The sequence below is a fragment of the Citrus clementina genome, unplaced genomic scaffold (assembly GCF_000493195.1).
Source record: "Citrus clementina cultivar Clemenules unplaced genomic scaffold, Citrus_clementina_v1.0 scaffold_3, whole genome shotgun sequence".
Taxonomy (NCBI): Eukaryota; Viridiplantae; Streptophyta; class Magnoliopsida; order Sapindales; family Rutaceae; genus Citrus; species Citrus x clementina.
Window position 1 is genome coordinate 45,069,540 of NW_006262339.1, and position 26,361 is coordinate 45,095,900.

The 26,361-nt window shown below is 36.4% G+C and overlaps 4 protein-coding genes across 4 annotated transcripts; 2 read left to right on the forward strand and 2 right to left on the reverse strand.

The window, feature by feature from the left end:
- Positions 1-1,537: 1,537 nt before the first annotated feature.
- Positions 1,538-2,383, reverse strand: LOC112100004. The gene has a single exon (XM_024187569.1). The coding sequence runs from the start codon at positions 2,381-2,383 to the stop codon at positions 1,538-1,540; it is 846 nt and encodes a 281-aa protein (XP_024043337.1).
- Positions 2,384-5,866: 3,483 nt separating this feature from the next.
- Positions 5,867-8,564, forward strand: LOC18049835 (histidine-containing phosphotransfer protein 5). Its single transcript, XM_024188689.1, has 6 exons — positions 5,867-6,051; positions 6,283-6,413; positions 6,601-6,669; positions 6,860-6,931; positions 7,684-7,756; positions 8,115-8,564. The coding sequence occupies exons 1-6, from the start codon at positions 5,989-5,991 to the stop codon at positions 8,160-8,162; spliced, it is 456 nt and encodes a 151-aa protein (XP_024044457.1). The 5' UTR covers positions 5,867-5,988; the 3' UTR covers positions 8,163-8,564.
- A 6,907-nt stretch (positions 8,565-15,471) lies between these two features.
- LOC18049836 (probably inactive leucine-rich repeat receptor-like protein kinase IMK2) lies at positions 15,472-17,243 on the forward strand. Its single transcript, XM_006444118.2, has one exon. The coding sequence runs from the start codon at positions 15,963-15,965 to the stop codon at positions 17,151-17,153; it is 1,191 nt and encodes a 396-aa protein (XP_006444181.1). The 5' UTR covers positions 15,472-15,962; the 3' UTR covers positions 17,154-17,243.
- A 1,546-nt stretch (positions 17,244-18,789) lies between these two features.
- LOC18049837 (LEC14B protein) lies at positions 18,790-25,280 on the reverse strand. Its single transcript, XM_006444121.2, has 11 exons — positions 25,024-25,280; positions 24,545-24,572; positions 24,033-24,451; positions 23,717-23,836; positions 23,011-23,088; positions 22,375-22,551; positions 21,927-22,004; positions 20,714-20,889; positions 20,337-20,495; positions 20,065-20,125; positions 18,790-19,189 (listed from the first exon to the last, which is right to left on the reverse strand). Exons 1-11 carry the CDS (start codon positions 25,027-25,029, stop codon positions 18,995-18,997), a joined length of 1,497 nt encoding a protein of 498 aa, XP_006444184.1. The 5' UTR covers positions 25,030-25,280; the 3' UTR covers positions 18,790-18,994.
- Positions 25,281-26,361: the final 1,081 nt, after the last annotated feature.

Here is a 26,361-nt window from a genome sequence, read left to right on the forward strand (position 1 = left end):
ATGTTCATCTTAGCGAATGGACAGGCCCCGGATGACTATGGAGTGTATACTAACGTGGGCAATCAAAATCTTTCTACGCCGACGTCATTGTATAGTTTCTACGGGGATGTTAGTGGGGAGAGCGTGCAGGTGTTCACTGAGATGCCTCCGGGCGTTAGTAAGTTCGACCGGGTGTACATACCGTCGTATATTTATAATAATCCTTACATGATTCCTCCACTCAGGCGAGGAAAGAACGCCCGACCTATACCTCGACCCCAAATCATGGACCATACGATTGACATGAATCTGAGTGTAGATATAAATCCATTGAGAGGATTGGAGGATTCTAGTCTGTTTGCTGAGTTTGATCGATGGTTCGCTGGTGATATGACAGTGGATCGGAGAGTCCACCACCCGCGGTCATTCTTTCAAATGCTTTTGGGTTTAGCTTCGATGGGATAGCTAGGTGATGAGGTAATTATATTTTCGAAGTTCTTTGAGTATTGTGGATTTGTGTATAAAATTTTTCTTTTAAATCGTAATATTTCTGTTTCTCTATAGCATATCCACGAGTATTTTCGCTTGATTAGCGAGAAACAATGACAATATCTGAATGCCCTAGTTCAACGTGTCACACATACTGACACATTTTTTTGGGTAACGTGCCGACAAAACTTATAAATATCATTTCTGTTTTTTTAATTATCGCTTTAAGTTTTGTTAATTTATGCATTTATTGGTTATCTATGTATTAGGTGTTCTTGAATCAGTTATGGAACAATAGAGATCGATTTGTTAGTATTCGACGACCGCTTGAATTGTTATCTTTGTGGGCGACAACACACAATGTCCAAATCAATGACGGATGTCGATATGGTATGTATTTTATTGCATTTAATATACAAGTTGTCGCATTTTGTTGGTTGTTTTTCAATTTCATATATAACGAACATGTTTTTCAATTTTTATATACAGTTACTCATCCCTGTTAACTTGGACGGCGAGCATTGGGTACTAGCACGAGTAGACTTTCGTAAAAACAAAGTTTAGATTTATGACTCATTACTCACATTTCGCGACGATAAAATATACAAGTTGAAATTCAAGCCACTTGAAGTTATCTTCCCTCGATGGTTGGAATATGTTGGGTTCTACAACATCCGACCTGAGTTGCGGAGTGCCGAGCCTTGGAAAGTTATCGCAGTTAAGAGCGCGCCACAACAAGAGCCCGGAACTGGTGATTGCGGTGTTTTTGTATTAATGGTTACGATGTATTTAATGTTCGGACTTAGATTAGAGTTTAACGCTAGTAATGTTGAGTACTTTAGAAAGAAGATTGCGGTTGACATATTTAATGACGATATTATATTGTAAACCGTTGTAGTATTTTGAATGTTTAAACTTGAATTTTTATTCTAATTTGCGCACATAATTTTATATAATTTGAATGCTCACATTTTAATATTTTAAATAAAATAAAATTTCGTGAGATATAAGTGTACAATACACAAAATACAATAACAGTTTTAACCAACGAATCATTGAAATAATACAACTAACTTCGAGTCGACGCAATGAGATTCTTACATCGCTTACGATTATGGCCCAATTCATGACACCGCCCGCATCTCACAGTCCGTCGGTTAACGTCCTCGCCAGCCGAGGATATTCTGAGCTCTTTACGACGGCCAGGTAGTGGTGCCTCAACTGGTGGGTATACTTGCATCTCCTGAATTTCATCTGAAACTTTCCAATCAGCCACATCGCCAACTGGCTCCACTGGTTGTGCATAAGCTATAACTAACCATTTTGTAGTGTAAAAGTCCGAGCAAAGGTTAATGAAATCCACCCGGTGTGTTAGACACGCCGCAATTGCATGAGCACATACAAGTTGATCAAGCTGAAACACTCTGCAAGAGCAAGTTTTCTTTTGCAAGTCAACCAAACCTTCCTTAAGCCCACCACATATAACTTGAAATCGATCCGGAGACATCGGCCGAACTATCATTCTTTCAGCTATAGTTCTCCTCTCAGTGACAATTTCATCCGCCCATGTTGTTAGCCGAGTACTCATTGATTCAGCCACAATTTTTCTATAAAAAAACCATTGCTGCAATGTTTTTCTAAAGTGATCAACAAAATGAGTAACAAGAAATTTTCGCGGTTCCCTCATGAAAGAATTAACACTCTCCGCGATGTTGGTGGTAAGCATGTTGTACCTCCTACCTTCAAACTGAGACCTTGCGCAATTACATGTACCGACATTATTTTCTAGGTAATCAGCTGCACCCGAGTGGATCATCCACAACCCTTCAAGTTGTCTCTTAAATTTCTCGTGGCCATATGCTTTTGCTGCATTAATAAAGGCAGGCTCAAATTGATCCCAAAGAGCTTTGGACATTCTAAACTGTGACTTAATGTTACCTTTGACGTGGTAAAAATAAACGCCATGAGTTGCATTGTGAAATACTTTAAGAACGACTCTCTTCATGGCAGTGCATCAATCAGAGATAATTACCAACTCAGGTCTATCGCCAATCACTCCGTGTAACTTCATCATAAACCATTCCCAAGCATCATTGTTTTCTGAATCCATGATCCCAATGGCTAACGGATACAATTGATGTTACCATTAAGACATGTTGTCACGAACATGTTTCTACGATATAGCCCCTTCAGATGAGTACTGTCTACAGCAATGACAGGCCGAATGTACTGCATAAAACCCTTGATGGAAGATCCAAGTGCTACAAAATAGTACAAGAAATTATCATCTCCATCTTGCTCGAGGTGAGTGACTGTACCTTCATTCGTTGTAGTTAGTACGTGAGAGTATTTAGGGAGCAAGTTATATGACTCTGCAGGGTTGCCTCGAACTATTTCAAGACCAACTTCTCTCGCCCGATATGCATGCTGGTATGTTAACTGAACACCGTATTCTTGTTGCATATCTGCTCTTATGTCATTCGGAGTATAAATCCTCTTATCTTGAATATATTTTTCTGCGATAATATGACCGACAACCCGGCTCCTTACTTGATGACGTCCATCAATCAATACCTCATTATGACAAGTGTGTACATTGTCAATTCTCCGCACCACTCAAGAAACATTTTGCTCGTTCGAACATCTAGTTGCTCGAATACGCCAATTACATGATTCTGAACAACAATGACCCTCGAAATGTGTCATAGTAGACCGTGCAATCTTAAAATCAAACTTATTCCTAAAGGCAACTTTGCGTAGTTGTAATATAAACTTATTCTTCTCAGCAAATAGCTTACCCACACTGATATCTTCTGAGTCACAACTGCTAACAAATCTTGGAGCAACCATGTTCAAAGGCAAAGTTGGAGCAAGACTTGTGAGGGGGTCAATTCTCCTTCTCGATCGAACTATAGAAGGAATAAGTCTATTGTCTCTTTTATTCACATGAGTATTGTCTTTACACTTATGCTCATGCTGAAACGACGGAACATTCGAAGGACCAGCTCCTCCATCATCACCATCATTATTGAAATGAGTGCTCATATTATTAGAAGGTTCTGCACAAACATTATCCCCCTCTGTCTCATCATGAAAATCATCATTGTCCCGAAAATAATTGTTGTGATACGGAGAATACCGTTGCCCCAACAACGTTGTTATTGGAAATACTGTTACTCCAACATCCTGTAATGTAACGTCATTATCATCAATATAGTCATAATTGTCGTGGATTGGAGAGTAATATTGTTGTAGCGATATTGTCCTTGGCAATACCTCTTCTTCATTATCATAGCCAGACATATTTGCTCTAAACGAAATTTCTGTATCGACATGTGACTCAATACCTTCGCTCGGAACTCGAGGTGATGTGGTCACGAATATAGGAATGCATCCACAATTGGCTACGTCGGATGCCATATGTAACACAACCCTCACCATTTCATCATTAAATATATCTATGGGCAGTGCACATACAAGATATAATGTATTACTAGACCTCAAAGTTGTCTTCATTGTGATACTATATTCATTATGGTTAATTTTTAACACATCGTATACTCTTACCAATAACTGATCAAACAAATAATTTTTTCCAACCAAAAAAACTCTATTTTTACCATTGACATACTCCATACGCCCATCCTCTAATGTCTCCCACCAACCATCGTAACACAATTCAAGTACAACTGAATCCATTAAGCATGAAATTATAAAAAAAATAAATTATTTGAGCCATATCAAATTAATAGCTAATTGCAATGAATCTGACTTTTCGTACGACAGGCTGACTGTCGCCCGAAACTTAGTGTGACAGGCTACATGTCGCTCCAAGTTTTAGTGCGACAGGCACCTGTCACACCTAGGGATGGTAAAATCCGGGTCCGGGTCCGGGTTTGGCCTTCCCGATTCCAAACTCGGACGACCAAATCATTATACCGGACCCGGGTAAACCCGTATATTTTTAATCCGGGTCCGATTCAGGATAAACCCGGAAAAGTCCGGGTTCTCGGATTGCGAGTTCTAAACCCGAATTTTTTTCCTCCAAAATCAATATCTTCAGCATGTTGCATCTTGGTAAAAACAAATAAAATGCAAAGACCAGTCCATTAAATCAACAATCATACTGCAGTTCAAGTAACTAAGCAACCTTTTTAAAACAGTAAAGAAAACAAGTCACAAAAGCATTCATAACAAACAGAAGAATACTTTCCCATTCTTAAGTGACCCACAAAGCCTCAATTACCACAGTACCTCCTGCCATTACCGAACAAAAAACTGGAGTAGAGAAGAGAGACGATGAAGCAGAGAAGCTTCAGACATCTAGAGATTGCAGAGCTGGTGTGGTTAGAGGAGGTGGTTGCCTTAATGATTGGGGATGAGGAAGATGAAAGATGCGGCTGGTTTGAGCCCGTGAGGCTTAGATTTTTAGGGCTGCTTTTGTTTTTTCACTTACTTTTTGCTCTTATATTTATAAATAACAATTAAAAATTATTTATTTAAATAATTAAAAACATTAAAATGCAGGTCCGGGTTCTGAAAATCCGGATTTAGGTAAACCCGGATTCAGCCGGGTTAGAAAAATGCATTCGGATCAGGATATTTCATAAATCCGATGCGGGTTAAACCCGGTCTGAATCATCCGAGTTCATCTGAGTTCGATCCGGGTCCGGATTTGTTTGCCATCCCTAGTCGCACCAAACCTTGGTGCGACAAGCAACCTGTCGCCAGATTCACCCACGAAACCATGATTCGCAGTTCACTCGAACTCTCGAGCAAGTTTAGAAAATAACTCATACCACTATGTGATGCCGATTAGTGTTGGATCCGGATAAATTATGATCAGATTTCACTTTTTATCGTTACCTTTTGTCGTTGCCGTTGGTTGATGATTCAAGAGTCGGAAGTTGCCTTTGGTTTGACAAAAGGGGAGAAAGAAAGTTATTTTTAGTTTGTAAAGAATGATAATTTGGGGAGAAAAACGTGTGTTTGACTAATATTGATAGAAAAAAATTGAGAGGGTTAATTGTGAAAATAGCAAAAATTTTATGATTATTTTTATAAATTTCCCTTACTTTCTTGGACAACATTTTAACAATTCTCAAGGAAAAAAAAAGCTTGCAACGATCTTGCCAGCTCTGTTTCGCTCAATATTATTAAGTCAAATGTTTCAAATAAATTTTAATTTTATGTTAACACACACGCACACACATATATATATATAATAATTTTCTTATTCAAAAGTCTAAAAAAATCTGAAAAACTTTAACATCATAGAATTTAAACGATTTAAAACTTAAAATATATAAGTCGCATGATTTTAAATATTTTTTATACTTTAAAATTTTAGATTAAAAAAAAATATATATATATATATATTAGAAAAAGACAGAAAGAAACCACCCAGTTGTGGGAGTAAATGATATATGCACTCTAGAAGATCTGATCTTTTCTCAAAATCGCATCGGATCGTTTTTGAGAAACGAAGGAAAGAGAGAGGCATCACGCATAGCAAAAACCATGGATGTCGTCAGTCAGTTGCAGAAGCAGTTTATTGATTTCAGTTCATCTCTTTACCGCGAGGTTAGTATGATTTTCCTTAAAACTAATGCTACTGTGAACTGATCTACACTGATGGGTTTTGTTCATCGAGTCCTCTCTGGTTTTTTTTTTTGGTTATAAGGATGACTCTTTTACTGTGAACAGGATTCATTTTCTGGCATAGTCGGGCTCTGGTTTTTTTTTACTTATATTTTATAATTTTCATGATGGTTTTTTTTTTTTTTAATAATTTTTTTGTTGTTTTGTGTTCAGGGATATGTGGATGATCAGTTCAGCCAGTTGCACAAACTGCAAGATGAGAGCAGCCCCTACTTTGTAGTAGAGGTTGCGTCTCTCTTCTTTGACGACGCTGAGAAGCTTATTAACAGTATGGCCAGAGCTTTGTGAGTTTTTTTTTTTTTTTCCCCTCTTGTTACACTTTTCTTCACTTCTTTGACTCAATTGTTTATTTAGCCGATTCTTAAAAATTGTTACCTTTTATTGTTTCCAACGGGATGGAAGAAACACTTGATTTGTTAGAGAAGTTGCTAATTGGATTTTCCTTCCCCTCTTTTCTTTTTTGCTGTTTAGAGAACAACCGTGTGTGGATTTCAAACAGGTAGATTCACATGTCCATCAATTGAAGGGTAGTAGTTCCAGGTACTTGCAGTTTTGTTATTTTTGTAATTCTTAGTGTTGACTAAACTGCTATATGTTATATGTGCTTCGCAGAATATGCTAGAAGAAACATGAAGCTAAACATAATTGTTGGTTGAAAGTAAGATTAAATTGTGGAAGGACTTTTTGCTTTCTAATGTTTGATTGGAATTTTGCTTTCTGTGTCTAACAGCATTGGTGCACTGAGAGTTAAAAATGTATGCATTGCCTTCAGAAGTTTTTGTGATGCCCAAAACCGTGAAGGGTGAGTTCTTGCAAAAGCACTTGTATTCCTTGATTTGTTATTTACCTGTTGTGATTTGCAATTCATACAATTCATCCGATTTACCCTTGAAGTTTTATTTGTCAAAATACATTTTGACACTGCATTGGTTGGTTTAAATGATGGCAGAGTTATGTGTCTGAAGTCCAAAAAGTTCAATAATGCTAACATTGTGATTTTTTAAATTCTATGTAATCAACATGCTTCTGTGGTTTAATTAAGCGAACATTAAGTTGTTTTAAGTTTTAACATATGAGGGTGTGGTTCTTTAACTTTGAGTTTTGGCGCTTGAATGTATTAACTTCTATTAGGTTTGAGAATTTCCGTCGCAGGTAATGTGGGATTTCACTCTAGAGTGAAAAAAGCCAAATAGCTTTTGCCCTTCTGGACTGTATCTATTTATTCTATCAAATTGTTTCTGGCGGGTTATCTACATTGAGAGTAAACATTGAAGTTGCTAGTTTTGGATGGAAGTTAATAAGAGTAAACATTTTGGAGAATTTGGATACCAAGTCAATGAAGAAAACAGTGGTTATGTGAACAAAGGGTCTGTATGCTCCAAGAGAGGGTCACTTGATTTATCTTTTACCTCAATTAATTGTAAAAGCGAGATTGAATAGCTAAACTGTTATTAATTTTCCCATGTGATATGAAGAAAAGGTGGGTTGATGACGAAATCTAACTGGATATGGAATTGTCCGAGTATTTGATTGACTCAGAAATGTTTGGTGCAGGTGTATGAGATGTCTGCAACAAGTGAGTCATGAGTACACTATGTTGAAGAGCAAGCTTCAAACACTATTCAGGGTAAGTGTAAAAGCTTGTGGAAACAGCTGACTGTATTTTGTTATTTTTAATAATCCAAGTAATGCTAGTGCCCGCAAGGGGAATAAGTTTCTACCCTCAAATATAATGTTGAAAAAGGAGTCGCTTCCGTTTTGAAGCTTTTTTTCTACTCTCCGCTTGAGATTGCCATTTCAAATAAACCCTACTTCAGTTTATCAGTTTGATTTGTTTTGCTAGGGAATTGGAAAATAAGAATTGGAGGGAGTTTTTATTTCAATTTTCTATCCTGAACTGCTGCATTCAGAATGTATCTTTCTTACTTTAAATCTTAAGTTGGATTTTAATTTTCTTTCCGTATCTCCTTGCTTGGCTACTACAGATGGAGCAACAAATACTTGCTGCTGGTGGGTCAGTTCCTTTGGAATAAATGGCATTGATGTTATCCCCCTATTGGTAAACAGAAAGAAGAGCGATCTTTTATCATTGCAATTACTTTATGAACGAGTTTTTGTAGTTCTGATTTCCAGCTACTTTGATTTGATGTCAAAGGATAGTATTAGATGTATGTTTAGATCCTACAAGGAGAGATTGTTAGTGCAAGTAAAGATTTCTATCTCTTCTTCTGCTATAAAGCACACAATAACGTCGTTCTATTCATTGGTCTGAATCTTCTGATCAATCTTATCTGAAAACTGAGGTTGAACCTTCCCAATAGTCCTTGGCTGTATCTCTGTTTAAACTGATCTTATAGTGTGGATTCCAGTAATTGCATGTGGCTGATGTTTGATGTTCGAATGACTTTTTTGAACTCAGCCAGTGGAATGAATGAATTTAGTCTCTCTAGTATTTATATCTGTCTTATTTGATGTGTGGATGTGCTAATAAGCTCTAAACTTTCAAGAGTGTGATCGAGTTTTGACATGGTAAGATGATCAAGGCATGTTATGGCTATCTATGAAATCTGTGTGGTCCTGATCCAGCAGTTACAGGCTCACAGCCTGGTATCTTCTGCGGGACAATGGTCCCGGATGAGATAACAATATTTGAAGAAGAAGTCTCTCTGATGATCAAAAACTAAAACTAGATCCTCTCGTTAGTGTGTCAATGGGTTAGTCATTGGTGTTGCCTGTCGTCTAAATCGTCCTGCCATGTCTTGTTACGTTCGTTTTTTTCTATGTCGTCTAAATATTAATTGTAATGTCTTATGTAATGTCAGTAACATCTGTGTATAACAAATTTAAAAAATAAAAAATAAATAAATAATATTTTTTTTACGTGATACATTGCCTTGAGAAAATGGAGCATATCCAATCTGATTTTTGACTATTTGTTTTTTTTTTAATTAACTATCAGGTAAAAACCGAACCAAATTTTAAAGTGGCCACCCAGCTTGAATTACTGGTCTTCGCCTCTTTTAGATGATAGTGAAGGAACTGATTATGCCATCTTATTCGATGCAACAATATATGAATCGAACCCTTTTTCTTGTCTAATTGATCTCGGTTGGTGAGGCAATTAAAGCATCACCCAATCTGGTTCAATATTGATCCTGGGTATTTTCGTGAAGGCTGGTTGGGAGAAGACGACAAGTCGCAAAGGTCCTCCTATTAGACTGACTATTAGTATGACAATCAGGGCCATCGTTAATTTCGTAGGAAGGCAAATGAAAATCGATTATGAGGGAGCGTACGAAAGAGCCATCACAATTGTGCATAGGAATATATTTTTTTGCTTAAAAAAAAAAAGGAATATATTTTTTGTCTGTACAGATAAGTAGGAGAGGGACACGTGATATGCAAATCCTGACACAATTTTAATGCGTCATGTCCGAATGAATTCTTTCTTGCAGCATTAATCAACGGACTACTACTGTGTTTATGTTCCGACAATTATATGTAGCCGTTTGTATTATTTTATGTCTTCGGATTTGAGTTTCTTACTTGGGATTACCACTTTTTGCAAATATAGTCTCATAAATGACCCACCAAAATTTTATCTATCATCATTTCAAAAATCCGTAGTTTATAATAAGCTGACAAAAGTTCTCGAAGCATTTATAATGTTTGTTATTAAAAATATATTATAAAAATTTAAATTTTTCGATTCTACACCCATAATATGTAAAGTGTATTATTTTTTAGTTTTTTTTTTCAAATTTTTAACATAATATAAATAAAATGATTATTTAACTCTTAAATTTAAGCCTATTTTTAACTTTCGCCATAAATAATAAAATAAAATTAAAAGAACAAAACTAATCAAAACTGGACTAATTAATAACCACCCAGGTGGTGCTACCAAATCTGCCAGCATGTTTGATCAATAACTCACAGACTCACAGGCCCGATACCGTCCACCGTAGCCTTCTCTTGTTTTTTTATAATATAAACAATAAAAAGAGAAAAAAAATTATTGGATCCTTCATCCAACGTTAGGTTTATATATAAATAATTATGTATTGCGAACTATCATATAAAATTAATTATAATTAAAAATTATTATTAAAATTTTTAAAAATTTAGACTTTAATGTATCTAATAAGCTGTGAGTTTTTAATGTGTAGAGATTTAAAGATAATTTTTTATTTTTATAATAAACTAAAATGAAAATACGTAAATATAATAAAAAAATTATTTATACAAATGATTGATGTTCCAAGATCAGAAGCGTTGACCAAAATGCATTTATTCACAGACCACTGCCCACCTCCACCGTTAGAAAACTTGCACGCGTGGAAGAACGGGCACGGAAGAAGGAAGTGCATGGAAAAGAAAGGGGGAACTTGCGGTGGTTTCAATGATAGAGAAAGGGTGGGTGAAGCCATTGATGTTGTGGGAGACAAAAGATTGAAAATTTATAGATAAAAGTCGAGAAATGAAATCGAATGGGAAGTGGATTTTCGTGCCATGACTGTTGAGAAGAAGAACAAGAATACGTTGGAGGAGTAGCAACAGCAGAGAGATAGAAGCATCGATTCATTCGTCAGATTTAATTGGATTTGATTAATTATAATTAATTTTGATAGAATTATAAGCGTAGTTAATATAATTTTGGTTATAGAAAAAAAGTTTTTTTATTTCTTAAATGTTTATATTTAAGCATTTATTTTATTTATATTTGGCATGTGGTGTGATCATAAATTAATATTTATTTAACAATAAAATGGATGGATTATATATATTTTTATACAAATAAGTATAAAATAGAATAGGTTTAAATTTTTACAATTTTTTTTGATAATGTGATAATTTTAAAAATGAAAGCATAATTTTTAATAATAAAAAGTAACCAACTTTACCAATTATAATTTTATTATATGTATATAAGGCATTGTGCATTCATATTATATATTAGTTGAAAGTAGCAGAATATTTTCCTTCATTCAAGTGTTGCTAGTACACTGTGCACTGCCAGTACCAGTAACAGAATTCAATGGACAGAAGGAGGGATATGGGCATATGGCCAAAGAAGGTGGGCTTGTTTTGTAATTGAGAGCGGGGGGGGGCAGCTGGATGACAAAGAAAGCACAAGAAAGTTGCATAAAACATTACATGCTGCTGTATGAATATAATGGTCATCATGATCAATGAAGAAATTGTGCAGTGTACTTGTGTAACAAAACAAAAAGACAAGAAAAAGAAAAGAGAAGAATCCACCTGTCTGTCCAAGATATATATATATATATAATGGATCCCTTTAAGTTATATGCATGTACCTTACAACCCTCTCACATAAATAGTGTTCATTTACTATTCATGTGAGAGGGTTGTAAGGTACATGGATGTAACTTAGCATTTGCCATATATAATAGGCAGAAGAACACCTACATACATTCCAACTCTTAATAAAGAAGGATACTAAATAAAACTCCCCTCCCTTTTTTATTATAACACAATTTTAAGTACTAGATATTAATTAAAAAATTAATTTTTAATTTTTAATAAATACAAATATAATTTAAGTAGTTTAATTTATCTAATAGACTAATAATATTATAATATTTTTAATATATAAAATCATTTTTAAAATTTAAATTATTAAATTTAGAAATTATTATAAAAATTTTAAATAAAACTTTGGTTTAGTTAGATTTTACGATTTATAAAAATATATCTCATTTATTAATAATATATATTTCATTTATTATGAAATTTTAGTGTAATATAATATAAGATTGAACAGTATAAAAAATGTTTAAAAAATATTGAAATTATTTTTAAATATATATTATTATATTTATTTTAATAATATATTTTTATTTATCATTAAAAATTTTTAAAATCAATTTTTTAATTATTAGAGTTAAAAAATATTATAATTAAAAAATGATGTTACCATCTCATGTTCAACTACGGTACAATAGTGGTACCATACCACTTCTTTTGTTTTTTGTGGCTGTACTATTGTAAATTTTCATATAATCTATTTCACTCATTTTTATTTAAACTTTGCTTCACAAATATTAACTTAATTTCTACTACATCCATATAAACATTTTAGTTAACACCTTATACTATTTATTATTTACAAATTTTTATTCTATATTGCACATGTATCACAATACCCCCACTCTTTATAATTTTGAGATTAAATAATTAACAGGAAAAAAATCGAGTCGACTCAAACTCGCGAACTTGACCTGGATGCCATTTTCATTTCCGGCCACTCCACTGACCAAGGTTGGTACCAATTGGAAGCTCGTACGACGCGAGTCATCTCCATGTCATTCTTGTCACCGGAAAGCGTTCAGAAAGCTACTGATCCAAGTCGTGAAAAGCATTTGAATCGCCGCTTCAATTCACTGCGATTTCGTCGGTTTTCGATGACATCACCACTTAGATTTTGTTCTCCACAATTCCCTTTGTCTTTTCCGACCAACCACAACCACTAGGGGAACTGATTTACTATTGATCAGTCGTTGAATGATTCGAGAAATTAACTTAATATTTGTGAAGTAAAGTTTAAATAAAAATTGGTGAAAGGAGTTACGTGAAATTTTACAATAATACTACTAAAAAGACAAAAACATTAATATGGTAGTAATTAGAGATGGCAAAAGTCCGGGTTTGGGGGTGCCCGGGACCTGCCCGCATGCCACACATAGCTGCCCGGATCCGGACCGTGCCCGGATTTTTTCTATGCAGGCCAGACATATGCCCGGCACTATCTGGGCACGGGCTTTTCATCCGGGTTTTCTCTACCCGCATTTTGAATTAAAAAGGAAAAAAAAAATTGTTACGACATCTTAATAAGTCACAAAGCCGTTCAGCTGCTTCAGCAAGCTCATGAAACATCGAGCCACCCCCCACTGGTTATAGCAATACTGCTGCAGGTGTTGCAACGTTTTGCTGATGGATGAGTCTTATTCAATCCTTTGGCATGCCATTCAAATGTAATTTCGATAAAATGTTGTGGACAACACTGATAACAATGAGAATAAAGATAATAAAAATTTTAAAGATAGTGGAAGAAAATGTTGATCAAGTGACAACCGACACAGATTTCACATTCTTTTGAAAATGGAGCAATCTCAGGAATACAAAAGCCTGCTGGGATTCCCGACTTCATAATAAGCATAAAGTGAACCATCACAAACAAACCACATCAAGATCAACAGCCTTCAAGAACAGAGAACCAATCAAGTAAGCCCTTGTAATAGAAGGGAATCTTGAGGTGTGAATCTGTTGCTAGTTTGATCTGAACAACAAAAAAGGATTTAACTTCTACACACTCATCCTGTTCCAGACCGTCGGATTCGGAAGCGAGGTGTCTCTGCTCTATGCCGTTATCACTGGGCTCGTCAATGTGTTCAATACGTTGGTCTCGGTTTACGCGGTGGATAAAGCCAAAAGGAGAGCACTGCTGCTCGAAGCCGTGGTGCAGATGTTCATCATGCAGAGCATAATTGGCATCATTCTAGCAATATGGTTGAAGCCGCCGCAGCAGCAAATTGTTTCAGTGTGTGTGTTTTGTGTTTCTCAAGTCTCAATTACTCATGATTTAGGGTTAGGGTAATTGGGCAAAATGGTTTTTTCGCATTTTATATTTTCCACTCTTTTTTTTTTTTACCTTAACAAAAATCGGGCATAGTCCGGGTTCCGGGTTCTTAGTGACCGAACCCGTGCCCGGAAACAACCGGGTATTGATTTTCAATGACCGGACCCGCTTTTTTTTTCCATCCGGTTCGGGTTTTACCCGGACCGCACATGCCGGCTCCGGTCTGAATCCGGTCCGAACGAGTATTTTTACCATCTCTGGTAGTAATGTGGTACCATAGTTGAGTCCATCTATCTCTTATTAAAAATTTAAGAGCTTATAAGATTATTCTTTTAAAACTTTTGAGGGAGATAGAGGTGCCCTTTTTAATAACACGAAATGATAGGGAAACACAAATGTACATGATACAGTGGGTATCGTGGTTGTTGGGTTTGGTGAAATCAGAGCACACGTCTCTATATGCAAAGTTAAGATTGTGGGACCAATAATCAATCAAGTGTTGCGAATGGCTTAATATGCTCTTGCAAAAATTATACTGCATGCGATTGTGCCCACCGCCACCACCACAAAGCACAAAGTAATGAAAGCAGTTATAGTTTCCTCAATTTATCTCTGCTTCTTCGTTATTCGACCACACACACTAGTAAGTGTTGGAAAAAAAAAAAAGCAAGCAATCGCTGTCTATAGGAGAAATCAGGCATGGATTCAGAGTTCAGACAATCCACTTGAAGCTTCCCCCATAAAGAAAACAAACGCTTCCAACGAACGTGTTCTCCACCTGATACTGGAACTGCATAACATAATTGCTATACTCATTTCATTTGGTTTAATTTTTCTGCGGTCACTTGTTGACTGAGAAATTTTGGTGGTCCACGCACGCAGGTGTGTGTGTTTCTGTGTACTGTGTCGTGTGGAAAAAGTTCTCTCTCCTTCTCACATTCTTATTAACTTTGGCTTCAAGGAACAAGGGCAAAAATTAAAAGACCATCCTCTCATCTCATCTCATCTCATCACAGCCATATGTTTATTAATACAATACACGTGGGGGCTTTTTTGACTAACTTCCTTGCTAATATAACATCGGAATGCGGTTCCTTCAGATCTCCAAACCCAGAATGTTGTTGCTAAAATGAGAGTAATTAATTATAGTTAAAATTAAAATTCAACAATTAATAAGAATAAATGAGTGCGTGCGGTATAAGTATATATTTTCTTCCGCATGCCGTCCGTCCTCCTTCATATCCACCACAACCGAGTGTGAGAGATGCATCACAAATGCAATTTTGTTTTCCAAGTTTTTATTATTTGTAACCTGTGATTATTGTATAATTTTTAGTTAATTATAAAAGTTCCATCGAAGTACATACGACAAGGACAGCTGGCAGCCACGTCACGTCTTCTTCTCAGTTCTCATAACTGGACTCGGGCATTGCTCTCTCTCTCTCTCTCTCTCTACTTTAAACAGAACACGTGGCAGTTCTAGCTGTCTGTGAAATCGACAGCATCCAACTCACTTGTGCACAGTAAGAAAAAGCGTTATGCTTGCTTACTGCTTAGGGATCACGTGATCCCCGTCCGAATCACCGCGTCCAAACCTACTTATCTGTCTTCCGAACCTCAGGCTCGTACCACCACGTAGGTTCGGACAGCCGTTTGCCCTGGTAACAATTCCCAATAAAAAAAAAAGGGCTGGCAAACATTAAAATAATTTTAGTAAGAATATGAAAATAACAATGATAATAATGATAAATAGCAAAAAACAATAACTGAACAGAGCTTTTAGTGGTTACACAGTAGTAGTAGCATCGACAAGCCGCAGGAGTATTGAAATTGCTTTTCGCTAAGCATATTGTCGTTGCATTAACGTCTTCTCTCACAAGACACAAGCCCCAAATATAATGAAAAAGGCAAAATCTTTTGATTCTTGATTCGTGAAGAAGAAGATTCAATATCATCAAGAGCTAGCTATAGCTATAGCTATACTGGTTTTCGAAGCCAACCATTCTCTCTCTCTCTCTCTCAAAATCTCTCCAGCAGCTTGCTAGCTGTCTCTTTGCTTTTTGATGCTGATAGTTTCGCCATTAATATTTTCACGCCAATTCCCACGAGAAATCGATACTCACCGTTCGCGGAAAAGCTTTTTTACTGCCCATAAAGATAAAGCTTTCTTCCTCCACTATATAATCATCTTCATCGATCCTTCCTCTGTCTCTTCATTGTCACACCCTCAATGGCGAATCTTTCCTGCATTTTCTTCACAGCTTTTCTTCTACAATGTACTTTTCTCAATGTATTCGCCATTCTAGACCCAGTTGATTTCTTGGCTCTGCAAGCCATTAGAAAGTCTCTTGATGACCTGCCTGGCTCCAACTTCTTCGCTTCTTGGGACTTCACTTCTGATCCATGCAACTTCGCCGGTGTTTATTGCGACGCTGATAAAGTTATTGCACTCAATCTTGGCGATCCTCGGGCCGGGTCTCCGGGTTTAACGGGCCGCCTCGACCCGGCTATTGGTAAGCTCACCTCCCTGGCGGAACTGTCCATTGTGCCTGGCCGTGTCATTGGGAAACTCCCCCAGTCTCTCTCTCAGTTGAAGAATCTCCGCTTCTTCGCAATTAGCAGAAACTTCGTCTCCGGCGAAATCCCCGCCGCTCTCGGCCAGTTACGTGGCCTCAGAACGCTTGATCTCAGCTACAACCAGCTCACCGGAGCCATCCCTCAATCCATCGGGACTTTGCCGGAGCTATCCAACGTCATTCTCTGCCACAACAAGCTCTCCGGTTCGGTCCCTCCGTTTCTCTCACACGCACTAACCCGGCTCGACTTGAAACACAACGACCTCTCCGGTTCGCTGGCCCCAGACTCTCTGCCTCCTTCGGTGCAATACCTTTCTCTCTCCTGGAACCGGCTCAGCGGACCCGTGGACCGGCTGTTGAGCCGGCTCGACCAGTTGAATTATTTGGACCTGAGTCTGAACCAGTTTAACGGTAACATTCCGGGTCGGATCTTCACATTTCCAATAACGAACCTTCAGCTACAAAGAAATGCGTTTGCCGGTCCGGTTCAACCGCCCGATCAGGTGACGATCCCGACCGTTGATTTGAGCCACAATATGCTGTCAGGTCAAATCTCTCCCTCCTTTTCTACCGTGCAGAATTTGTATTTAAATAATAACCGGTTCACGGGTCAGGTCCCCGGTAGTTTTGTGGACCATTTACTAGACGCGAGTATACAGATTTTGTATTTACAGCATAATTTTTTGACTGGGATTGAGATTAATCCGACGGCTGAGATTCCATCGAGCAGTTCACTGTGTCTGCAGTATAATTGCATGGTTCCGCCCGTACAGATGCAGTGCCCGTTGAGATCCGGGAAGCAAAAGACCAGGCCTACTGCACAGTGTCACGAATGGAGAGGGTAGAGTTGTGAAATCTGGGTTGCGTGGGGAGGGGCATTTTGGGAAGAAGGGATACAAAATAGGTTGCCTTGTTAATTGATTATATATTTTTGTTTTTGGGTGTTGTTTTAAATTCATTAATTAATTTTTTTGTGACACTGTTGGCAAATAGCAAATAAGAATGTATAAGAATGTTGTGGATACTTGACCTTAGACAATTGTCTAGGAAGTTTCATCTCATTTGTCTTTTCTTATGGCTAAAATATAACTACACTAGTTGTGAGACGTCAATTTCGTGCCAACTCTTTTTTTTTTTTTGTTTTTCTGCATTTCTATTTGTTTGTTCAAATCGAGTTTCCAACTGAACCGGGTGGCTCAAATCATGGTCCTATACCTTTTTTTTTTTTCACTTTTTTCGGCTTTTCACTTGCACGGGCCTGTGTGAATGGGAAACCCATCATTGAGATTTGAGACCAGCTGAGCTCAATGTGTGAACATTAGCATTCATTCATCACGCACTTGAAGTTGAAGATCTCACTTAATGGTCACAGATGCACGCATCATCTTTTTTTTTTTATTACTATTGAAAGAAGAAAACGAAACAACCAAAAAAGCAACAAAATTGTTCATGAAATGGGAAATAAACTTGCTTTGTTCCAATGGTCTGGAGCATCACACGTTGATTCATAGATTCCTGTTAACGAAGGCATAGACATAAGACGTGTGAAAAAATGGGAGTAGGTAATTTGAGATAAAAGAACTTAATAAATCTTTCAGGCACATGGGAGCAGATAGAGCATGGCAAATGCAGCCGTTGGCACAAATGTTAATCAGTAACATACTTGCTGTCTGGGTTAGTTGGGGATTGGGCGAATAGACGAAACCTGCTAAAACATCAAAATCAAAGCGGCACACACCCCACGATCAAAACCTTAGTTTAGTTATTGGTAGCGTAGGTCAAAAAGCAATGTCTTGAAAGATCTCATGCTCATTAAGGATGGTTCCTTGTTTGTCTTCTAAATTGCCGTCGACTTTATGATATGCCTAGCATATTATTGTATTGAATGTTAAGCTTCTTCGATCGAGAATAATTTCTTTTCTCCTATTAAGTTCAAAAGGAGGCCCTCATGATTATTCCATGAACCAATGGTTTTAGGGAGCTCCCTCTTTGATTGTTTTATAATTCTACGCTTAGTGCTTCCGGAGATCTTATCAATTTTGCAAGTAGGGGCCCTCATCTTTTATGTTCGACGTCATGTGCCACCTGCCAAGGAACCCAAATGATTTATTTTCCCCTGTTAAGCGTAGGGACCCCGAATGACTCTGCGACTGAAGAGCCTAGAGTAAGGAACCCCCTTTGAATGAGTGAATCGGGCATATAATTGATAAAGGCACGACCTTTTTAATCATGGCAAAAGTCGTTTCATGCTTTTAGAGCATAAATAGAAAAGATTGGCTGTGGTTTTTGTTGATTTGGACAGCGCAATTCCGACTGAATTGATACGTTACCCCATATATACTGTGAAACGTAAACCCTCCATGTTCCTATTCCTAGGCCTGGTAGGATGAAGAAGCCGCTATTGCAGAATCAACGTTACCAACCACCAAAACAAAAAGAAAAACAAAACAAGCAAAACAGACAAGCTGATTTACAGAGTGATACAATTAAAACATTTATTCAGGAATTCTGTACAGCATACTGTGATCATAATCACATTATTGGACCATACCTTACAACACATTTTGTGATTTTGAAATGTGGAAGTCATTTTTGAGTACAAAAAGCCTCATATTTTAGCATATAAATTAACAGCATTTTCAACTGTCTTTATTCATCACATCATAACATAAATAGTTTGCATGCATCACAAGTAAAACTGTCTCCTCCGGATCCTCTTCTTGTTTAGAGGAGGAGCAGCTTCTCCATTACCCGGAAACTCCCACCTGACAACATCTCCATCCCAAGAAGAGCTAACAAGCATTGGTTGACTTGGGTGCCAACTACAGTCTCTAACGGGTGAAGTATGGTACTTGAGTGCAGCAACTTGCTCACCACTCACCTACAAGGACCACAACCAGAAAATAGAGTGATTACAAGGAAGGATAGGAATAGACAGTCACAAGTAATATGATTGACACTCAATGCTTAGATATCATCCGATAACATGAAGATCACATATAGTCAAAAATATTATTCTGAGAAAAATGATAATGTCATTAATTTATAATCCCAATGAGGGTGCGTTTGGTGCGCCACACTGTATTAGATTAAACTGGACTATATTATTAGTGTGTAGTTTATTTAATACAGAACTATTTTTGGTATTGTATAGATCGTATTGTATATATTAATATTTTATATTATCATTTATCTTAAAGCAATATTACTTTGATTTATTAATTAGAAAATAACAAAACCACCAGGAGCCATTACCGACCACCGCCGGCATTTTGTAGATGTTATCCGTTAACTTCTAAATTGGTACCTTTGGAATCCTCGTTCCGTTGGTAAAAATTTTAATATCGAAAGTTATCGAAAGGCGGCGGCTGTGGGCTGTGGTCTAACGATGGTCTAATGCTTCAGGCTGATATTTATATATTTATATTTAATAAATAATTAAAATAAATTAAATAATTGCATTAGAAATTAAAAAAATAAGTAAATTTGCCAAGACCCGCCCAAACCTGACCCAAAGCCTTTGTGCATACCCATGTGTGCCCAAACATGGGGCAAATAAATTTGCACCGCACATACCCACCCAAACCCGTGTGCCAAACATACCCTCTGTGTACATCTGTGCCTGCTAAATTCTAACCAGCTAGTGATTAAGAATATCATTCCATGCAAGGACAGAAAAGTTCAGTAGGATTGCATATGTTTGATTTACCATTGTTTAAAGAGAGATTGACGGCAGAATAAGATTTGAATACTTACCAGGTCATAAACATAAACACAAGAATCATGGGATCCAGTGTAGATATACTTTTGGCCAGTGCTGCAGGAGGTGATCAAAATAAAATATTAACATGGGTGGACAAAATCTCGGCACACAAAAATAGAATTGAAGCATGGCTAAAGCCTGCTGATATCATTTGAGAACTTAGGCCTCCTGGCAACTTCATGCAAATGCATCAGACAGAACTTCCAGGTCTTCAAATGATCATGTTCAAAATCTTTATAAGCAGGAAACTACAGTAAATACTTACCTGTATACAGGGGAAAAGTGGCACCGGATAAGAGTACGCAAGACAGAATGACCTTTATACGTAGCAACGGATTGATCACATGGGTGTTTCAAATCTCTTGCCTGGGGTGGGTAGTCCATCCATCTGTAATCCCATTCATAACTCCTAAATCCTAAATTGCTGGATTGAAAGAGTAAAACAATTAGCATTCTTCATGCAAGTTTCAGCATCTGCTTAATCCAGAAAACTCAATCCATAACTAGCATATTCAGACTTGCAGCTTATTTGACTATGAGAGCTTTGTTTTCATAAAAAATTGACTGACTGCAAAGGCACCATGTCAAACAAGAAATTAAATTATTTCAAAGGCACTATGTTCAACAAGAAAGCAAATTTACCAGGATGCATTAGAGGACATTTTCCGAATATCCCAAAGTTTGATGGCCTGATCTTTACCATTTGAGATCAGATAACGACCATCTCCACGGCTATCAATGAACGTGATCCCTTCTAGGTGTCCCATCAGGACTCCTGCTGGCTTCCCTTTCACATTTAGACAGCGTCTATCCCATACCTGTAGACAGTTTAAGAACTTAGCAAACCGAACACATTTATCTTTGTCTCTTTTCCAAATAGCAGTCTGATTTATTCATTGTACTATATGCTCCACCATTTGCTTGCTGAGAAAAGAAATATAATGTCAAAAAGGGGCCAAAAATCAACACTAATGCCCCAGATTAACTGGTATCCTTGCCTTTTAAACAAGAGTAAACAGGATTCATCATGATCATGTTAAATTTCTAGAATGACAAAATCATACTAGTTTAGTGTACTATAAGGGGTCATCTCTTACTGTAGCATCTATCATCATGACCCCCATTCAGCTAAAAACCTAAGGTTTCAGCTGTTCTGATCCAGTATCTGCAGGATACAACCTCTTATCCAAATTTAGCTGCTCAAACTACCGTATTGGGGTACAGTAATTCCCTTCTTCAAATCTTTCCAACTGCTTAAGCACTTTTCATTTTTTCTAGGCATTGGGTTTGTTAGCCACGTCCCTGAAGTAACCTAAATGAATTGACCATCTCAGAAAGTGATTATGAACCACCAAGCCATCCAGAATAATGCTCCCATTTCTCATTATGCAGAGCAAGTACTTTAGCATCTGAGAATTAAATCCATATGAAATATGTTCCTGCTATTAGTTGCATAAATAAATCATTTTTCCCCTTCATATGCATACAGCAGAACATATTTGAATAGCATCATATAGTACAGTGAGATCTGAGAAAACCCACTTCAACTAAAATAACCTGGCACCAACAAATTAGTCTCAGCTACATATACCTTAGAACAAAATCTGGTAATACGGTTGTATTAATATTTTCTTGCACATCTATGATTGTGATCATTGTGCAAATAGCCGGAAAACAAAATATGGACCATAAAGGAATAAAATGTCCTTAGAAGAAAATAATTATCCAATAGAATGTTGGGAGAATAAATACTTATTACAAGGATTAAATAAATAATTAAATACTTATTACAAGGATTAAATAAATACTTATTACAAGGATTGATACTTCTAGTCAACAACAGAACAGAATTTACCTTGCATAGATTGTCATCACTCCCAGAATAGATTAGATGGCCACTTTCATCACCAAAACATACAGTGTTAACATCAGACTGCACATAATAACACAATTCTATTTAAAATCTGGACAATACTACATTCTCATTGAAGAAGAATTGTGTGCATCAGAGTAAAGCTTTCTCATCATAGAGAGAGAGAGAATACTGTTCCAGGCAATATTTCCTTCAACATGCCAATTAGTTCAACATCATCCATCTTAATTAATATTTGAGCTTCTTAATAAAATTTAAAATTAAAAAAAGAGAACTTAAATCACTGAGTATATCAATTTTACATCAGAGTAGCCTCCATAACTATATCAGCTAGCAAAATTTAGCTAAGACAGCAATATCAAAATCTGCCAGACAAGAATGCAACAGAAAATGAAAATCAAATACAGGTGATCCACAAAGCAATGTTTACCGTGTGCGCCAAAATTCTGAGAGAAAGCTTATTTGCTTCAAGATCATATACATATATACAATCATCACTGCTTCCGGCAACAAGTTCTCGCCCATCGGTTGAAAACTTCAGAGAGAAGATACCAAAAGAATACCCTCCGTCATCTGCAGCAGAAAAGTCCAATCCATCATGTATCTCCTGCATAGGATGTGGACTCAAAAAGTCAAAACGAATTTACCACGGGAAATTTTCCAATGAAGAAGACCAAATAAAACAAAATATGCTCGAATTGCTCATTGAAATTGAGAGGCTAAACAATTAAAAGGTACTGAGTTGAACTTTACAGCGGAAATTTTTCTAAAATACCAAAGAGTTATCATCTTAAGCAAATCTTTTACAAACAGAAAGGTGATTAATAATTTGACAATGGGAAAAAACTCCTGTAATTTCAAAACAGTTCATGCAAACAGTGATGTTAACAAAGCGAGGAAAAAAAAAAGAGTAATAGGATTGCGAATAGAACTTCATAGAATAGAAAACTCAAAACCTCACTGTTGGCTTATATAAAAAAGCGGCATCACAATATTCAAGTAAGCATCTGAGTTGTATATTCATTCTATGACATGCAAAATTTTTTAAGAACATTTGTAATCATACCGTAACATTTGCAAGAGACTCCATTGTCCCAGAACCAACATCAACAATGTGCACTATAGGTGACATGCTTGCATAAACCTGCAAAAGCAAAATAAATATTTATAAATTATAGGGAAAACATTGATGTTCAGGTCCTCAACCATAGAAGAAACATGAGCACCTCACATCCTTAAACAAAATAAATCAATATGGAGTGAGAATATAAACAAAATACTTAAACTAGATGAATAGTTTGCCAATCAATCTATACCTGACTTGCATGATGACAATTTATATGTCTGGCATTTTAATATTACATTAGAACAAATTCAGGTAGTATCGCGAAAGTAGGGAATCCAGTTAAACTTGGGCTTGCAACCTGCTTCAAAGTGTTGTAAGCCATGATTTTTGAGTTAATACAAGATGGGACCCCAATGTATGTGTAGCAGTTGTCATCCACCATTTCAATTTCTTTTGCATTCTATCCAATCTGTGGGTACATGCAAATACATAAAGGAGAATGGTTTTTACCTATTGCAAATCAATTAGATAACGAAAAACCAGTAAGCATGTATATTTTTTCATTCCCAGTTTTTGGCAAATTTCTCTCAGCAACCAAACACACAGAGACAGCAGAGACAGCAGAATCTAGATTAACAAGTGCATTTTTTCAAATCACAAGATATTCGTTTCATGTAAATTACAAAACCCCAAAACAGAAACTCACAAGATGGCGCTGATCCGGGGAAAGAGATGTATCTGTGACTGTCCAACGCAAACTTTTAGCAAGAATGTCTTTCTGTATTTTCCAACCTCTCTCCACATCATAGATTCTAATTTGACTAGCCTGAAATTAATATATTAAATAGCCGTAAGTATAAATTATAAAAAGTTTCAATACACTAACAGACAAAAAAACACAATCTCCGATATATTGAAATCTGTATTTTAGTGTTCATCCCCACTTTGACAAAATGACTAACTAAGAAAGTTTATACATTTAAGGGAGCACCTGGTTTCAGATAGAGGAATAAAAATGATACCTGAAATCCAGCAACAAATAAAGAACCATCAGCCGAAAACTGAGAGACATATGCTCGGCTAGTTGTCTGGTCCACAGGCCAGGGCCCATTAACAGGCAAATATCTACTAAGCATATGACAACAATCTGCAGCTGAGAACCTCCCTCTTCCTGAATAATTGCCTTCCCTACCAGCCAACATTTTCACAGTGGAAACAGGCAAGTGCCGCTTCCCAGGTACTTCTTTGCTAAAATGCTCCTTGGGTTCCGATTTCAGCTTCGTGAGCTGGGCAATTTCATGGTCTAAAGCACTCAAGGGTTTCTTGAATTTGCTACGACTATTACTAGCTTGATTGACAGTATCGGCAGCATCATAGAATTCAGATTCTATCTCGAATCTACTCATGGCATATCCCATTTCGTCAAAGTCAACTCCACTTGCTGTTACGAACATTATAACTCAGAAATCAGAATCACCGAGCAATGTTACTTTTTCTTAAGCATTTTCAACTAAGTTGAGCCTTGAGATCACACCTATACAGCTTCTTAGAGCCTCTTCATCCTGTAAATTATATCATCAGTCAATTTCCAGTAATAAGAATCCAAATCATTTACAACTTGAGCCTCTTCAACCTGTAGATTATATAGGATTAAACTGCCATATTCAACAACTGAAGTACCAAAAAATGCCCCAAAAAAAGTCCTAAAAAAATAATCCTTATTATTCTACTAGTGATTAGAAACTGGACAAAATCATATCATTTGCAGCTCCAATTTATGCAGTGAAAACTAAAATTACTACAGTTCCATTGGCTTTTATTAACGAGTAAAATTACCAAGAAGCTTCTTATGTAGAACCATACAATTGAAAATAGAAGAATCAGCAGCCGTTTGAAAAGACGAATCACAAGTTTCAGTTATCAAAGAAACACGATAACCTCACAAGACAAGAATCGTAATTTGTATCATAAGAGTACCAAGTAAACAAACTTTTAGAACAGAGGTTCGCTCACCTTCATAATCCTATTGCCAAATTTAGAATCCTCAGATTCGGCAACGTTTTTTTGTCAACGGATAATAGCAGATAAACACACTGGTATTATTATTCGCGGTGATGATTGCTTCTGCCTTTCATAAATTTATTTAATTTATTTTAATTTAATTGCTGTTTGTTTTGGCCACTGAACCGCTGCGTCGCTCGCTTACCCGCTTTGAGCCTTTGATGATGAAGTTTTTAGATGGACTGCTATGTTGATGACACGTGTCGGCTTAAAGGACGTGTTCGTAAATCGTAAGTTTGTGCCGCATTTGCTGTGACTGTACCAGCCAACCTTTTTCTTTTTATTTTTATTTTTTAATACCCAGAGATTGTCAGCTTGACAGCTTCCAATCCCTCGCTGTAATCAATTCTGATATTTTGTGTCCGCGAATTCTTTTCCGGGGTGCAAAAACAAATGATGTGACACTTTTTAACTAAACCGTAATTTTTTTTTTTTAATTTTCATTTCACAAATTCTCATTTATCAAAATTGGTGTAATAGAAAATCGAATATGGTTGTTTTTAGCAATTGGATAAGGATAGAGTAAGATTGCGCTAAATTTAATTTACTATTGTGTTGTGTTTTATAGTATATAATTGCATTCGACTAACTGGATTAACTTAAACAAATTAAATGCACTAAAACTAAATCTTTAATTATCATATACTTAAAATTGTTTTACTTGTAATAATAAATTAATGAAGGTAAGGAGAGAAGACCCGTGACCAAAAAAAAAAAAAAAGATTTTAATCCAGGTTGAGCTTTTTACATTCCAAAAAATTCCTCTGAACCCCCTCACCCTAAAAATAGTAAGATAATCCCATAAAAAACGTTAGAAAGTTTAAAAAAAATCTAATAACACTCCAATAATTTTAAAACTATCCTTCAATCTACTTCTCTTTATTTTTATTGAAGAAACTCCTATATTCTCCTCCTCCTCCTCCTAAAGAAAAAAAAATCTTAAAAAAAAATCAATAAATCAAATTCTAAGTGCTAAAAAATAGACTTAGTTTTAGTATTATTATTTTTGTATATTAAACTATCTAATATCCAAATACCACATTGAGCCTCGACTAATCCATATTCGAGCCGGGTAAGACCACTTGGGCGGTAAAACTCTCCCAACAAGTATATATGTTGTTGGTTTTTAAGACAAACACTAGATGAAGAAGAAATTTGAAGAAAAAAAATGCAAAATTCAATACATCAAATTCCAAGTGCCAGAATAAAGACCTAGTTAATTGAAGTCCAGTTAGTTAGAGTTGGTAATACGGGTCACTGGCTCGTGTTCGTATCGAGTCAATTTTATAT

Bases quoted from the DNA above. Each gene is read 5' to 3' on its own strand.
- LOC18049836 (XM_006444118.2), top strand. From the start codon at position 15,963: ATGGCGAATCTTTCCTGCATTTTCTTCACAGCTTTTCTTCTACAATGT.
- LOC18049837 (XM_006444121.2), bottom strand. The intron at 22,552-23,010 runs GTATGATTACAA...CATCCTATGCAG, and splicing joins AGTCTCTTGCAAATGTTACG to GAGATACATGATGGATTGGA. The intron at 20,496-20,713 runs GTAAATTTGCTT...CTTTCAATCCAG, and splicing joins ATGTCCTCTAATGCATCCTG to CAATTTAGGATTTAGGAGTT.
- LOC112100004 (XM_024187569.1), bottom strand. From the start codon at position 2,383: ATGTCCAAAGCTCTTTGGGATCAATTTGAGCCTGCCTTTATTAATGCA.
- LOC18049835 (XM_024188689.1), top strand. From the start codon at position 5,989: ATGGATGTCGTCAGTCAGTTGCAGAAGCAGTTTATTGATTTCAGTTCA. The intron at 6,052-6,282 runs GTTAGTATGATT...TTTTGTGTTCAG, and splicing joins GTTCATCTCTTTACCGCGAG to GGATATGTGGATGATCAGTT. The intron at 7,757-8,114 runs GTAAGTGTAAAA...TGGCTACTACAG, and splicing joins AGCTTCAAACACTATTCAGG to ATGGAGCAACAAATACTTGC.